Here is a 14,440-nt window from a genome sequence, read left to right on the forward strand (position 1 = left end):
GGGAGATAGCTCAGTCAGTTGTGGCGCTAGCAGTTTGGGGAGATAGCTCAGTCAGTAGTGGCGCTAGCAGTTTGGGGAGAAAGCTCAGTCAGTAGTGGCGCTAGCAGTTTGGGGAGAAAGCTCAGTCAGTAGTGGCGCTAGCAGTTTGGGGAGAAAGCTCAGTCAGTAGTGGCGCTAGCAGTTTGGGGAGATAGCTCAGTCAGTTGTGGCGCTAGCAGTTTGGGGAGATAGCTCAGTCAGTAGTGGCGCTAGCAGTTTGGGGAGATAGCTCAGTCAGTAGTGGCGCTAGCAGTTTGGGGAGATAGCTCAGTCAGTAGTGGCGCTAGCAGTTTGGGGAGATAGCTCAGTCAGTTGTGGCGCTAGCAGTTTGGGGAGATAGCTCAGTCAGTTGTGGCGCTAGCAGTTTGTGGAGATAGCTCAGTCAGTAGTGGCGCTAGCAGTTTGGGGAGATAGCTCAGTCAGTAGTGGCGCTAGCAGTTTGGAGAGATAGCTCAGTCAGTAGTGGAGCTAGCAGTTTGGGGAGATAGCTCAGTCAGTAGTGGCGCTAGCAGTTTGGGGAGATAGCTCAGTCAGTAGTGGCGCTAGCAGTTTGGGGAGATAGCTCAGTCAGTAGTGGCGCTAGCAGTTTGGGGAGATAGCTCAGTCAGTTGTGGCGCTAGCGGTTTGGGGAGATAGCTCAGTCAGTAGTGGCGCTAGCAGTTTGGGGAGATAGCTCAGTCAGTAGTGGCGCTAGCTGTTTGGGGAGATAGCTCAGTCAGTAGTGGCGCTAGCAGTTTGGGGAGATAGCTCAGTCAGTAGTGGCGCTAGCAGTTTGGGGAGATAGCTCAGTCAGTTGTGGCGCTAGCAGTTTGGGGAGATAGCTCAGTCAGTAGTTGCGCTAGCAGTTTGGGGAGATAGCTCAGTCAGTAGTGGCGCTAGCAGTTTGGGGAGATAGCTCAGTCAGTAGTGGCGCTAGCAGTTTGGGGAGATAGCTCAGTCAGTAGTGGCGCTAGCAGTTTGGGGAGATAGCTCAGTCAGTAGTGGCGCTAGCAGTTTGGGGAGATAGCTCAGTCAGTAGTGGCGCTAGCAGTTTGGGGCGATAGCTCAGTCAGTAGTGGCGCTAGCAGTTTGGGGAGATAGCTCAGTCAGTAGTGGCGCTAGCAGTTTGGGGAGATAGCTCAGTCAGTAGTGGCGCTAGCAGTTTGGGGCGATAGCTCAGTCAGTAGTGGCGCTAGCAGTTTGGGGAGATAGCTCAGTCAGTAGTGGCGCTAGCAGTTTGGGGTGATAGCTCAGTCAGTAGTGGCGCTAGCAGTTTGGGGAGATAGCTCAGTCAGTAGTGGCGCTAGCAGTTTGGGGAGATAGCTCAGTCAGTAGTGGCGCTAGCAGTTTGGGGCGATAGCTCAGTCAGTAGTGGCGCTAGCAGTTTGGGGAGATAGCTCAGTCAGTAGTGGCGCTAGCAGTTTGGGGCGATAACTCAGTCAGTAGTGGCGCTAGCAGTTTGGGGCGATAGCTCAGTCAGTAGTGGCGCTAGCAGTTTGGGGAGATAGCTCAGTCAGTAGTGGCGCTAGCAGTTTGGGGAAATAGCTCAGTCAGTAGTGGCGCTAGCAGTTTGGAGAGATAGCTTAGTCAGTAGTGGCGCTAGCAGTTTGAGGAGATAGCTCAGTCAGTAGTGGCGCTAGCAGTTTGGGGAGATAGCTCAGTCAGTAGTGGCGCGAGCAGTTTGGGGCGATAGCTCAGTCTGTAGTGGCGCTAGCAGTTTGGGGAGATAGCTCAGTCAGTAGTGGCGCTAGCAGTTTGGGGCGATAGCTCAGTCAGTAGTGGCGCTAGCAGTTTGGGGAGATAGCTCAGTCAGTAGTGGCGCTAGCAGTTTGGGGAGATAGCTCAGTCAGTAGTGGCGCTAGCAGTTTGGGGCGATAGCTCAGTCAGTAGTGGCGCTAGCAGTTTGGGGAGATAGCTCAGTCAGTAGTGGCGCTAGCAGTTTGGGGAGATAGCTCAGTCAGTAGTGGCGCTAGCAGTTTGGGGAGATAGCTCAGTCAGTAGTGGCGCTAGCAGTTTGGGGAGATAGCTCAGTCAGTAGTGGCACTAGCAGTTTGGGGAGATAGCTCAGTCAGTAGTGGCGCTGGTTTTGAAACAAGTTTGTTGCTTATGGCATGGGTTTGCAGACCTGTTTACTCATACGACTTCGCCGTATTTTGTATGCCAAGTTTCTAAGAATACGATAAATACGCTGGTTGATAAGAAAGTAGGACGATTAAAAAGAAAGAAGTTTGTTTTATTTATTGCGTCTCTAAACTGTTGTGTACGCGATTGGTCATGGATAAAAATCCGGTTTGCTTCGGTTAGCGCTTACAATTGGTCTATATTTTCACGGGATTATACGTGATCCGACGAGAAATAAAATCCGCAATATTGTTGCGGTCTGAAAGCGTGTTCAATAAGTGCTAACAGTTTTACGTCGGTCACATGATTAACAAGCACCTCTCTACCTGGTAAGAAAATACACTCACAATTGTGAAAATACACTAAGTCTCTTTGGAAAATACACCAACTGTTCCAATAAGGTAAACAGGTCGGGGTTTGACACCCACGTTCGGCAATGGATATATTCCAGAGTCAACTTTGTGCAGACTCTTCTGTGTGTCTGCACACCCCCCATGTTCACACATGTGCATGATAAAGCTGCCAAGTTCACAGCCAAAGTGTCGCCGCTGTGGACCCTGGCCTTTCAGGTTTTTCTCTTTGTTTTGGTGTTAAATCATCGTTGTCCATCATGGGAGTGAAATGCGTTGCACTGTCGTTACGCGCACTTTGGCCCAGCGCATCCGTCTTCAGCAGTGGTTTCTTCTCCGACTTTTCCTTGTCGTAGGAGACTTGCCGTCCATGGCTGCAGAACGTCCCCCGTCCTTGGTTTTTTGTCTGAGTGATCCTTCTCATACCCCATTAGCCTCGGGGAGAGGTGGCTGAATTAGTCTGACCTCTACCCTTTGACCTGTCCAGCTTGGGTGGCCCTACCAGGAGTTTACACTCCCGCTGGCATAGCTCTCCAGGTCATCGAGGCACTCAAACCACCACACCGCGCTAAGGAATCAGCCTTGTGGTGGGTTTTGGTGTTAGCCCTGCAGTTATGTACAATCTGAGTTTCTAAAACACATTTTTGTGTAAATGCGATCTCGCTTCAAAGCATCTTACTTTAAATGAAGTATCATCGTTTATTGAACCCCAACATGGCAATTTTCCAGATGGACAATCGGGGCAACCGGTTATTGGCTGTGGACGATTCTGGTATCAACACCCCCGCCATCGCCGCAGCCCACGCCGTCAAACGATACAACGCTCAAGCTGCAGATGAAATCTCATTACAGGTACAGCGGGGTTTGAGATGTAAGAAAGTGCCATGGGTAAAGGAAGAGAGAGAAGTACGAAAACGATATTGATTTGTTTGTTTTCAGAAAGCCAGAGTCCAAAAACTGGTGCATGCATATATGGTTGGATGGGTGTGTTTGTGTGTGAGAGAAGATTAATTGTCTCCAAAGCAGTGGTTATTTGCCTGAGAGGGAGAGAGAGAGAGAGAGGGAGAGAGAGAGAGAGAGAGAGAGAGAGAGAGAGAGGGAGAGGGAGAGGGAGAGGGAGAGGGAGAGGGAGAGGGAGGGAGGGAGGGAGGGAGGGAGGGAGGGAGGGAGGGAGGGAGGGAGGGAGGGAGGGAGGGAGGGAGGGAGAGAGAGAGAGAGAGAGAGAGAGAGAGAGCGTGCGTGCGCGTGTTCTTGTGTAACTGTTTTAAGTGCCTACATGTACTTACACTTTGCTTCAGGCACATCTCAAACAATTCTTCATATATTTTGTGTGGTTTGTCATCAGGTTGGCGACATAGTGTCGGTGATTGATATGCCCCCTGCAGAGGACACCATATGGTGGAGAGGAAAGCGAGGGTTTGAAGTGAGTCGCTCATGCACGTGCTACTTTTTGATTTTCTGCTGTGGCAAAGGAAGAATTAATTAGTGAAGCCAGATTTAAAATCATCGCGGTAAGAGTACTACCTGTATGAGAATGAGAGCCTGAAAAATGAGAAAATGATTTGTTTCCAGCAGACAGTCTTAGCGTTTGAAATGGTCATTATTTTGCTCTGTTCGTGCTTTTCTTTTTAGTTCATTTTGCCAACCTTTCTAAGTATGTGTTCATTTTGTTAACCTCTCTAAATATAAGTGTTCACTTAGCTAATCTTTCTAAATCTAAGTGTTCATTGTGCTAATCTATCTAAATGTAAGAAGTTCTTGTTCTTCTTTTTGTGCGTTCATGGGCTGAAACTCCCGTACACTTGTGTAAGTGGATTTTTATGTGTATGACCGTTTTTACCTAGTTAGTAACAAGTAAGAAGTTCATTTTGCTAATCTATCTATATCCAAGTGTTCATTTTTGTTTCTTCAGGTGGGCTTCTTCCCCAGCGAGTGCGTAGAGGTCATCGGCGACAAGGTCCCCGCGTCTATGGCAACGTGCATGCCGGCAACAGGGTCGCTGAGCTCCAGTGCAGCCTCCAGCAGCTCGGCAACACCGCTCTCCACCCCGGCAACGGCTCGCAAGCCTTGTGAGATTGATAGCCCTGAAGACGAAGCCAGCAGTCAGTATCCGTTTACCTTTCAACTAACTCTGCATGGCCAAGCAGTTTGCAGTATTCGGAATGCCCGCCCCCCCATGTATATCACACGCGTGAACACCTCCCGTCTTTTTTATTTCTTTTGCCCTCATCCTCTCCTTCCCTTATGAAACCTATCTCCTCTCAAGTCATCTAAACCATCACAGATCCTTCTAGGCTAGGCTTTTACAGAAAAGACAAAAGCTTTTTAGAACCATCTGCATTTTCACTGTGATAGACCTACCCCTGTATATACGGAACGGGGGTGTAATAAAACTAGTTTTGAGCATAGCTACAGTGGAACCCCCCCCTCCCCCCCCACACCCTTTTAAGACCTCCACAAATCAGAGAAAATCGGGTCTTAAAAAGGAGGGAGCCTTCAAATGGGGGTAAATATAGCTCAGTTGGTAGCGCGCTGGATTTGTATTCAGTTGGCCGCTGTCAGCGTGAGTTCGATCCCAGGTTCGGCGGAAATTTATTTCACAGAGTCAACTTTGTGTGCAGACTCTCTTCGGTGTCCGAACCTCCCCCCGTGTACACTACATTGGGTGTGCACGTTAAAGATCCCACGATTGACAAAAGGGTCTTTCCTGGCAAAATTGCTTAGGCACAGTTAATAATTGTCTACCTATACCCGTGTGACTTGGAATGATAGGCCGTGAAAGGTAAATATGCGCCGAAATGGCTGCAATCTACTGGCCGTATAAAATTTCATCTCACACGGCATCACTGCAGAGCGCCTAGAACTGTACCCACGGAATATGCGCGATATAAGACTCATTGATTGATTGATTGAAATATTGGGGGTAAATTTACAGACGTTATGAACAGAAGATCTGAAAAATCATGGTCTTAAAAATGGAGAAGTCTTAAATTGGGGGGGGGGGGGGGGGGGTGCGGGTGTGTCTTAAAAAGGGGTTTCCACTGTACTACCACTAATCCAAGAAAGGAAACAAACTTGCTTTAGTTCCAGATAGCCATATAGACAATGTATAACCTTCATGGTTGAAAACGATGTTAAACACCAAATAAAGAAAGAAAGAATATAGACAATGAGTTAAGGAAGGATTTTTTTTTTTACTCCCCCCAACCCCCACCCATGCACCAGTGCTTTTTTTATTGCTTGGGTTTATTTTGCAGTGCCCCTTTTCCCCTTTCTCACAATCATATATTCAGTTGGGTGCATTTTGGAATGTAATGGTTTCTGCTGATTTATTTGTTTGTGCGATTCATGTTCCTGCCAGGCTTATTTTGGAATGGAATTTCCAGGTATTTAAGATGGTGTAAGGCAATTACCCCCCCCCCCCCCCCCCCCCCCCCCCTAATGGAATCATAAACAGAGAGCTTGATATTTATCATTTATTTATTCATTTCTTTTTTATTTCAAATATTCTTTTTCAGCAAAATATACCCATTCATTTTTAATGCTCAGCATTCTTTGCACATAGTTTTCCGGCAGTTCTAGGGGCATTAGTGACATATCCGTTTTTAGGTTGCTTTTCTAGTTTTATAATCAGGACAATCTTTTTGATATATTATTTTAGTTTGCTTTTCTAGTTTTCAGAACTCAGGTTTTCCTGAGGAGAATCACGATTTCCACCAACATTTTTTGTTCAATCGGGTCGCTTGCAACAATTTTTTATTGATTGATTTATTTATCTATTTGTTTATGGATTTATTGAATCATTTTTATTTATTTATTTATTTATTTATTTTGACTCACTTGAGGAACTGTGTCCAATTCTTCTGGTTAGCGCCACTCTTGTTGCTGCTAGCTTTCCACTGGGAGGAAGCGACTCAAATTTCCCAGCATTAGGATAATAAAGTACATGAAATGAAATGAAAACGAAATGGTTTGATTGGGCCAAAAAGATAAATATGTCTGTTTCCGGTAACCCGACCGACCCTATTTTTAAGCGCCAACCCTAAAAGTTTTTTTCGCTTTTCGCACCAAAAACACCCCAACAAAATATTAAGTCAAGTATACTTTATTTACTTTCAATATATCTAGGTCCAAAACGTGTGCTAAATAATTGTAAGTAAAGTAAGGAAGCGTTTAAAAAAACAAAACAAAAAACACGTAAAAAGACGTTAACAAAACGTAAGAAAAAAGATTAAAAAAAACAACCGAAAAACAACAACAAAAAAACGACCGACCGACCGACCCTATTTTTTTCGGCGATGTTACCGGAAACAGACATATTTTTCTTTTTGGCCTTACCCTGCCGTTGTTTTTGACTTTGTGTCTGTTGATTAAACACTGCCTCTTACCTGCATTGCACGAAGAAAGTTGTGGGTTTAGAAGGATGCTTTTCCGCGTTCATTTTTAAGCCTGGACCACTGAAGCGCAGCCACAAATAATCTTGAGGAAAAAAAATGAAAATTTTTTTTTTTAAAAATTGGGAGGGGACCAGTAGAAACGGATAATAATTTATTAAAACAGCATTATTCCCCCCTCTGCTTCTTTACCTCTGTAAACTTGTAGGGGTAGTTATTTTTCGATAATGACCCAGCAACCAAACAAATAACGACCCAGCAACAGCCTGAATCCTCGATAGTGCAATGGGTTGAGAAGCTGTTCTGTTTCGGTACTACTTTTTTCGACTGAAAAGTTCCGAACGCTCTAACGTACGAAGTATACATCTCTGGAGCAAACAATACAAACATACCGCATCTAAATTAACAACTACAGGCCTGAACACATGAATCTCCATATAAAATCCATGAGTTCGGTTGTTTTCTGAGTCTAGATCAGACGTTCATCACAAGCAATTTCCCAAGGCAAGTAACTCATACTTTGTCTAGCGACAAGAGTAGTTCCCCTTCTTTTCACTCAGTTTCTTCGACAACAGACTGCAATCCGACGGTCAGTTTTCAACAATATTTCATTTAATAAACAGATCACACGCAACCAAATGCACACATCTCATCAATTTAAACAACATAAAGCGGTTTCATACACTATTTTCCCCAGAAAACTTAACTTCATACAGTTTTTAACGTTGGAACACGGGTGCAAAAGTTCGTCTGCTAGTCCCATTTGACGAAAAAACATTATCCTAAACGATACCAAAACATATACAGAACACACAATATCTGCCTTTGCCGCCACAGCAGAATAACAGCATTTATTCCCCCCTCTGCTTCTTTACCTCTGTAAACTTGTAGAGCTAGTTATTTTTCGATAATGACCCAGCAACCAAACAAATAACGAGCCAGCAACAGCCTGAATCCTCGATAGTGCAATGGGTTGAGATGCTGTTCTGTTTCGGTACTACTTTTGTGACTGAAAAGTTCCGAACGCTCTATACGTACGAAGTATACATCTCTGGAGCAAACAATACAAACATACCGCATTTAAATTAACAACTACAGGCCTGAACACATGAATCTCCATATAAAATCCATGAGTTCGGTTGTTTTCTGAATCTAGATCTGCCGTGCACAAGCCGTTCATCACAAGCAAATTCCCAAGGCAAGTAACTCATACTCTGGCGACAAGAGTAGTTCCCCTTCTTTTAACGCAGTTTCTTCGACAACACTGACTGCAATCCGACGGTCAGTTTTCAACAATATTTCATTTTATAAACAGATCACACGCAACCAAATGCACACATCTCATCAATTTAAACAACATAAAGCGGTTTCATACACTATTTTCCCCAGAAATCTGAACTTCATACAGAAATTAACGTTGGAACACGGGTGCAAAAGTTCGTCTGCTAGTCCCATTTGACGAAAGAACATTTACTAAGCGATACTAAAACATAAACAGAACACACAATATCTGCCTTTACCGCCACAGCAGAATAACAGCATATCTGTGTACTGGATTTTAGTCCAAAACAGGGAAACTGAAAAGAAGTGTTAACAGAATGGAATGATTTGCACGGAACTATACAACCGCGCATTAATCGATCGCCTGCGCAGGTTGACTGGTTGAGTGATTCGGATTCGATCAAACTTTCGCACAAAAACTCCTGTTTTTTTTTAATAACTGAAGAAAGGAGGAATAAAGAGGTTACACACCTCGTCTCAGTGATTATTAAAAATAATGGTCTCAGTTCGCGGTCATGAAAAAGCTCGCTGAAGCTCGCATTTTTCATGATCCGCTAACTTCGACCATTATTTTTAATAATCACTGAGACTCGGCATGTAACCTCTACATCTGTGTACTTGATTTTAGCCCAAAATAGGAAAACTGACAAGAAGTGTTAACAGAATGGAATGATTTGCACGGAACTATACAACCGCGCATTAATCGATCGCCTGCGCAGGTTGACTGGTTGAGAGAATAGGATTCGATCAAACTTTCGCAAAAAAACTCCTCTTTTCTTTGAATAACTGAAGAAAGGAGGAATAAAGAGGTTACACACCTCGTCTCAGTGATTATAAAAAATAATGGTCTCAGTTCGCGGTCATGAAAAAGCTCGCTAAAGCTCGCATTTTTCATGATCCGCTAACTTCGACCATTATTTTTGATAATCACTGAGACTCGGCATGTAACCTCTACATACTTGTCCCTTAGCATGCAGATTTAGTTGAGGAGACTGAGTTGATTACTGGCTTTGTTTGAATTTGTGTATGCGTGTGTGTTTGTTTTGCCTGTTCTCTGTGTTTCGTTTGGAGTGGGTTATTTTGGGTTACTCATTTTGCTGAACTTTTCTCGTGCAAATTTATTTACCACCTATTCTGAATCATGCTAAGAGTGAGAATGAATGTCAGAAACTCAGTTTTTAATTTCTGAAACATTAACACAGTTACAAAGCATGAGTAATGCTGATGGTATTGATTCTAATTTGTTTCAAGTAACGCTTGCATTTGAGTGTGGGTTTGCATCAGATGTTATCCTTGTGTTGCATTCAGGTTTTGCATAAGTGTACTCATGGTGCATGTCTGCATGAACAGGTCATACTGCAAGAAATTTGTGTTGGTTTTAAATGTTCTTGGTTTTGGGGCCTATTGTAATAAGTATGATCCAAATGTTTGTGTCTCGCTTTCAGTGAAAGTGAAATAGCACGTTTCAGAATTGATATCAGTGTGAAAATGCTGTCTAAGAAAAAAAGAAAACAAAGAAAAAGAACTGGATGCAACATTTTGTCTAAAATGTAAAGTGGTGAAAAGAAGTAGAAACATTGTTTTTGACATTTGTTTGTACGGCTATTACAGTTGTTTTACATTGATGGTTAGCTTTCTTTCAGATTGATGGGTAGGTACGGCGGGTAAGCCGCTGTTGGCATGGGGTATAAGTGGAGTTTTACAGATGCACCTTGCAGGCCGTAAAATAAGGTTTTTTAAAAGGAGTTTCATTCAGCGTTCCAATGATGCTGCCGTTTTCAGTGATGAGAAAACACGGCAAGCTGTTGTCGTTCCTGCGAACATTCTTCTCCACGCGGCCGCCTCGCAACCAGCTGAAACAGTCCGGCATCGTGAAGGAGAGGGTGTTTGGCTGTGACCTGGGGGAACACCTGCTCAACTCCGGCCACGATGGTAAGACATGCTACATTGCTGTTTCTTTACTTACTTACTTACTGCCCATTATGCCAGTTACCATGTAGGGCAGCAACAAAGGACCTCCACTCCTGTCTGTTCTGGGCGAGTCCGATGACTCTGGAAGCCCGTCACACGAGGTAATGTTGGTTTCCTTTGTTGCTGTTTCCGTAACAAGCCTTTTTTTAAGGGACTGGGTTGTTAGCCCAGTGCCCAACCCCCAACCTGGAGGACCAGTGGATTGCGCTTTGTCAGACCTCTACCCTTCGACCTGTCCGGCTTAGGTGGCCCTACCAGGAGACGAATCTCCTGCCGGCATAGCTCTATGGGTAGCCGAAGCCCCCCCGACCACGTCAAGGTGGCAATCCATCGGGCACCCATTACAGGTGGTCAAGACGGGCACATTGCTGTTGGGGCAGGGAAATAGCCAGGAAATCCAAATCTCAGAAAAAAGAAAGAAAAAAAAACTACACGCGAAAAATGATAGTTTAACCCAGGTGAGAGGGACAAAACCGTGTGTTTCTCTACATGCATAATTTATCTTTCACCAGAGGGGGTTAAATTCTTCTTCTTCTTCTTCAGCGTTCCAGAATTTTCTGGTTACGTGTGAGCTCGTTTGCCCATTTGGGTTCCCCACACTATGCTCTGAGAGCATAGTCAGCTTCACTCCGCTTTCGTTGAGTAGGCATGCTGGTTATTTTCGTGTTTCCATAACCCACCGAACTCGGACATGGATTACAGGATCTTTTCCGTGCGCACTTGGTCTTGTGCTTGCGTGTACACACGAAGTGGGGTCACTAGCAGGTCTGCACATAAGTTGACCTGGGAGATCGGAAAAATCTCCACTCTCAACCCACCAGGCGGCAGCGACCGGGATTCGAACTCACGACCTCCCGATTAGGAGGCCGACATCTTACCACCACGCCACTGGTTAAATTCCTATTTACAAGGCCAAAATGCTTCAGCCTCTGGGGGCGTTGCACACCCGGCGTTACTTATTTCCTTGAAACTCATTCTTCCTTCATGGGTGTTAAAAGCCGGATTTCCGGTTTTTGACAAAATCTGAAGCCGGAAATTCCGGTTTTCCGGGTTTTCAAAAAAAAAAAAAAAAAAAAAAAAGCTTCGTTTCGCTAAGTTGAAATAACGAGCAGCGGTTCCGATCCTACTTTTGACACCGGTTCGCGTGTTTTCTCGGTTCGCTCCCTTGGATTTGCCGCCATCTTGCTTATTATGATCTGGTTTCGTCGGTGTCCAGAAACTTTCTTTCAAACTTGAGCATTTTGGACCCCTGCCTTTCAGGTTTTTTGATTTTTCCCAGTAACACCCATGTTCCTTGAATGGATTGCCTGAATCGCTCAGTAGGTAGCGGCGCTGGCTTCAAAACCAGATGTCGCTATCGGCGTGGATTTGGCAAGGAATGTATTTCTCCGAGTCAACCTTGCGCAGACTCTCCTCGGTGTCAGAACACCCCCGTGTGCACGCATGCGCACGATAAAGAACCCAAGTTAAATGCGAAAGTCTCGGGGCTTGCTAACATGCAGACTGTTGGTTCAGGGTGTGTGAACAAGGGAGATAACTTATTTACATTTGCTGGGATTATCCTTTCTTTCTGCAGTGCCCCTGGTGCTGAAGAGTTGTGCGGAAGTCATCGAGCGTTACGGAATTGTGGATGGAATCTACCGCCTGTCAGGCATCACCTCCAACATTCAGAAACTCAGGTAACGTAAATTTACTATTGTAAAAAAAAAAAAAAAAAAAAAATTGGAAAGAGTTCATTTTACAGATTTTTTTCTTTTTCGAATTTGGCCAAAAGTCTCTTCTATACCTAACTGTCGAAAAACATTCATTCTGCTCAACAATTATTTTAAATGTAAAGTTTGTTGACCGGATGTGTGTGTGTGTGTGTGTGTGTGTGTGTGTGTGTGTTTGCATGTGTTTGCATGTGTGTGCATGCGTGCTTCTGATATGTGTGTGTGTGGAGAGAGATAGACTGCCAAATACACATTGATGCAGCAATGGTGAACCCAGAACGAAAGATGCATTTGATATGTTGCTGGGCTTTTGTTTCTCACCAACCTTGAATTTCACTGCATGCATAACAACAAATTTCTTTGCACGACAGAGTTGCTCTGGACGAGGACCAGGTTCCAGAGCTGATGGACTCTACGTATCTGCAGGACATTCACAGTATTAGCTCGCTGCTGAAGATGTACTTTCGTGAGCTCCCCAACCCTCTGCTCACCTATCAGCTCTACGACAAGTTTGCTGTAAGTCTTCAAGAGATACACGTTTAGCAGTCGGAGTATTGGTTGTAAAACAGTGTCCTCGCTGAAAATTGGCACTGCAGACACTCTCTTCTGCTTTCAAAACAAACTTTTTAAAAAGTTTGCTGTAAGTGTTCAAGAAATACAGTGGAACCCCCCCCCCCCCCCCCCTTTTATAGACTCCCCAATTTAAGACTCCCTCGGGGCGGGGATGTAGCTCAGTCGGTAGCGCGCTGGATTTGTATCCAGTTGGCCGCTGTCAGCGTGAGTTCGTCCCCACGTTCGGCGAGAGATTTATTTCTCAGAGTCAACTTTGTGTGCAGACTCTCCTCGGTGTCCGAACACCCCCGTGTGTACACGCAAGCACAAGACCAAGTGCGCACGAAAAAGATCCTGTAATCCATGTCAGAGTTCGGTGGGTTATAGAAACACGAAAATACCCAGCATGCTTCCTCCAAAAACGGCGTATGGCTGCCAAAATGGCGGGGAAAAAAACGGTCATACACGTAAAATTCTACTCGTGCAAAAAACACGAGTGTACGCGGGAGTCTCAGCCCACGAACGAAGAAGAAGAAGAAGACTCCCTTCTTTTTGAGACTTTACTTTTTCAAACTTTCGGTTCATAACCTCTGTAAATTTAACCTCCATTTTAAGACTCGTTTTTAAGACCTGATCTTCACAGATTTTTGGAGGTCTTAATCCTTGGGGTGGTTGTCGCGACATATGTCGCGCTACTTTACGTGTACTGTCACCTGGTTGTCACGACATATGTCGTGCTACTGGCTCAGTTTGTTTGGTCGGTTCCGATTACCTCCCATGGATGCGAAAACCTATATGACCGTTTTTCTTTAGTTTTCTCTCAGTTAATTCACCGCTGGCTATGTAACACGTGTTATCCTACATACGTGAGAGAGACACCCGTGAGATAATAATCATTCAAATCACACGTGTGTATATCATGTAAATGAGGTCATGTCAAGCAAGTCTGGCAGGGACCTGTTTTTCCACTGCCAAAGTCACCGAGACAAACGTCATTATAGAAACAAAAATTGCGCTCGCTAATTACCCTCGATGAATCTTTAGAACTAACACGTCACGCCACACTTTCAGAGTGACGTTTCTTTGCTTTGACGTAATAGATTGCAAGAGGCTTTGGAAGAGATCGAGGTTCCAAAACAAGCGTCTTCAATTTAGCTGCCTCGACTGCAGGACATTTTCAGTAAAATACAGTATGTAGGATAAACAGAATACTACATGGCTTGCTGTGTCGTACCAGATTTACACTCGTTGCTTTTTCAAATAGTGAACAGCTCGCTTTCGCTCGCAGTTCAATATTTTAAAAAAAACCTCGTGTAAATCTGGTACGACACAGCAAGCCATGTAGTATTCTCTATTTACGGAATTGCACCAGTGTAAGGGTTAAAAGAGGAGTTCCACTGTAGTTCGTTTCGCTGTCAGAATATGGGTCGTAAAATATTGTCCACACTCTCTACTGGGTTATGTTTTTGCTTTCGAAGCAGCGTAAATTCGGATGTGCAAATAAATTTTAGACAGTGCTTATTATTGATACGGTAAGGAAAAAAAAAAAAAAAAAAAAAGGTGTGGTTACGGTAACATAGCCAAACAAAATAGGGTAGGAAGGTAGGCAATCACTTTTTTTTTTAAACTTTTTTTTCTAATGTGTACAAATTAAACCTACTTGACAGGGAAATAAGTGTGCGACTCGGGCGCTTTCGCTTTCATTGCGTTTTCTGCACTCGTTTTCTTGGTTTTTGTGGGTTTTTTTTTTACAAATGTAATAAAAAGTTATAGGGTCGGCCCCTAAAAATAGGGTAGGTCGGGTTACCATAACCACACCTATTTTTTTTTTAGGCCTAAGCTCGGTACGGAACAGTCGTGTTGTGTCTGTGAAGATGTATTGTGTTAATGTTGTATGGTTTGTGGAATTGCAGGAGGCTGTAAAAGATGAAGATAACAAGTTGCTTCGTATCCATGACGTCGTTCAGCAGCTTCCTCCTCCACATTACAGGTAAATGATCACTTATTCTTGGTCTCAATACTTTCTTTTAAATTGTTTTTA

At 44.3% G+C, this 14,440-nt stretch overlaps 1 protein-coding gene across 1 annotated transcript in view; it reads left to right on the plus strand.

Annotated features, from left to right (window-relative positions):
* Nucleotides 1-14,440, plus strand: part of LOC138973662 (uncharacterized) — a gene marked incomplete in the record, with an annotated part of 93,229 nt that overhangs the window by 43,742 nt on the left and 35,047 nt on the right. The window contains 7 exon segments of the mRNA XM_070346390.1: nt 3,219-3,341; nt 3,835-3,912; nt 4,402-4,591; nt 9,947-10,096; nt 11,712-11,814; nt 12,219-12,363; nt 14,313-14,389. Of these exon segments, the coding sequence (XP_070202491.1) occupies nt 3,219-3,341; nt 3,835-3,912; nt 4,402-4,591; nt 9,947-10,096; nt 11,712-11,814; nt 12,219-12,363; nt 14,313-14,389 (866 nt within the window).

This window comes from Littorina saxatilis, linkage group LG8 (assembly GCF_037325665.1).
Source record: "Littorina saxatilis isolate snail1 linkage group LG8, US_GU_Lsax_2.0, whole genome shotgun sequence".
Taxonomy (NCBI): Eukaryota; Metazoa; Mollusca; class Gastropoda; order Littorinimorpha; family Littorinidae; genus Littorina; species Littorina saxatilis.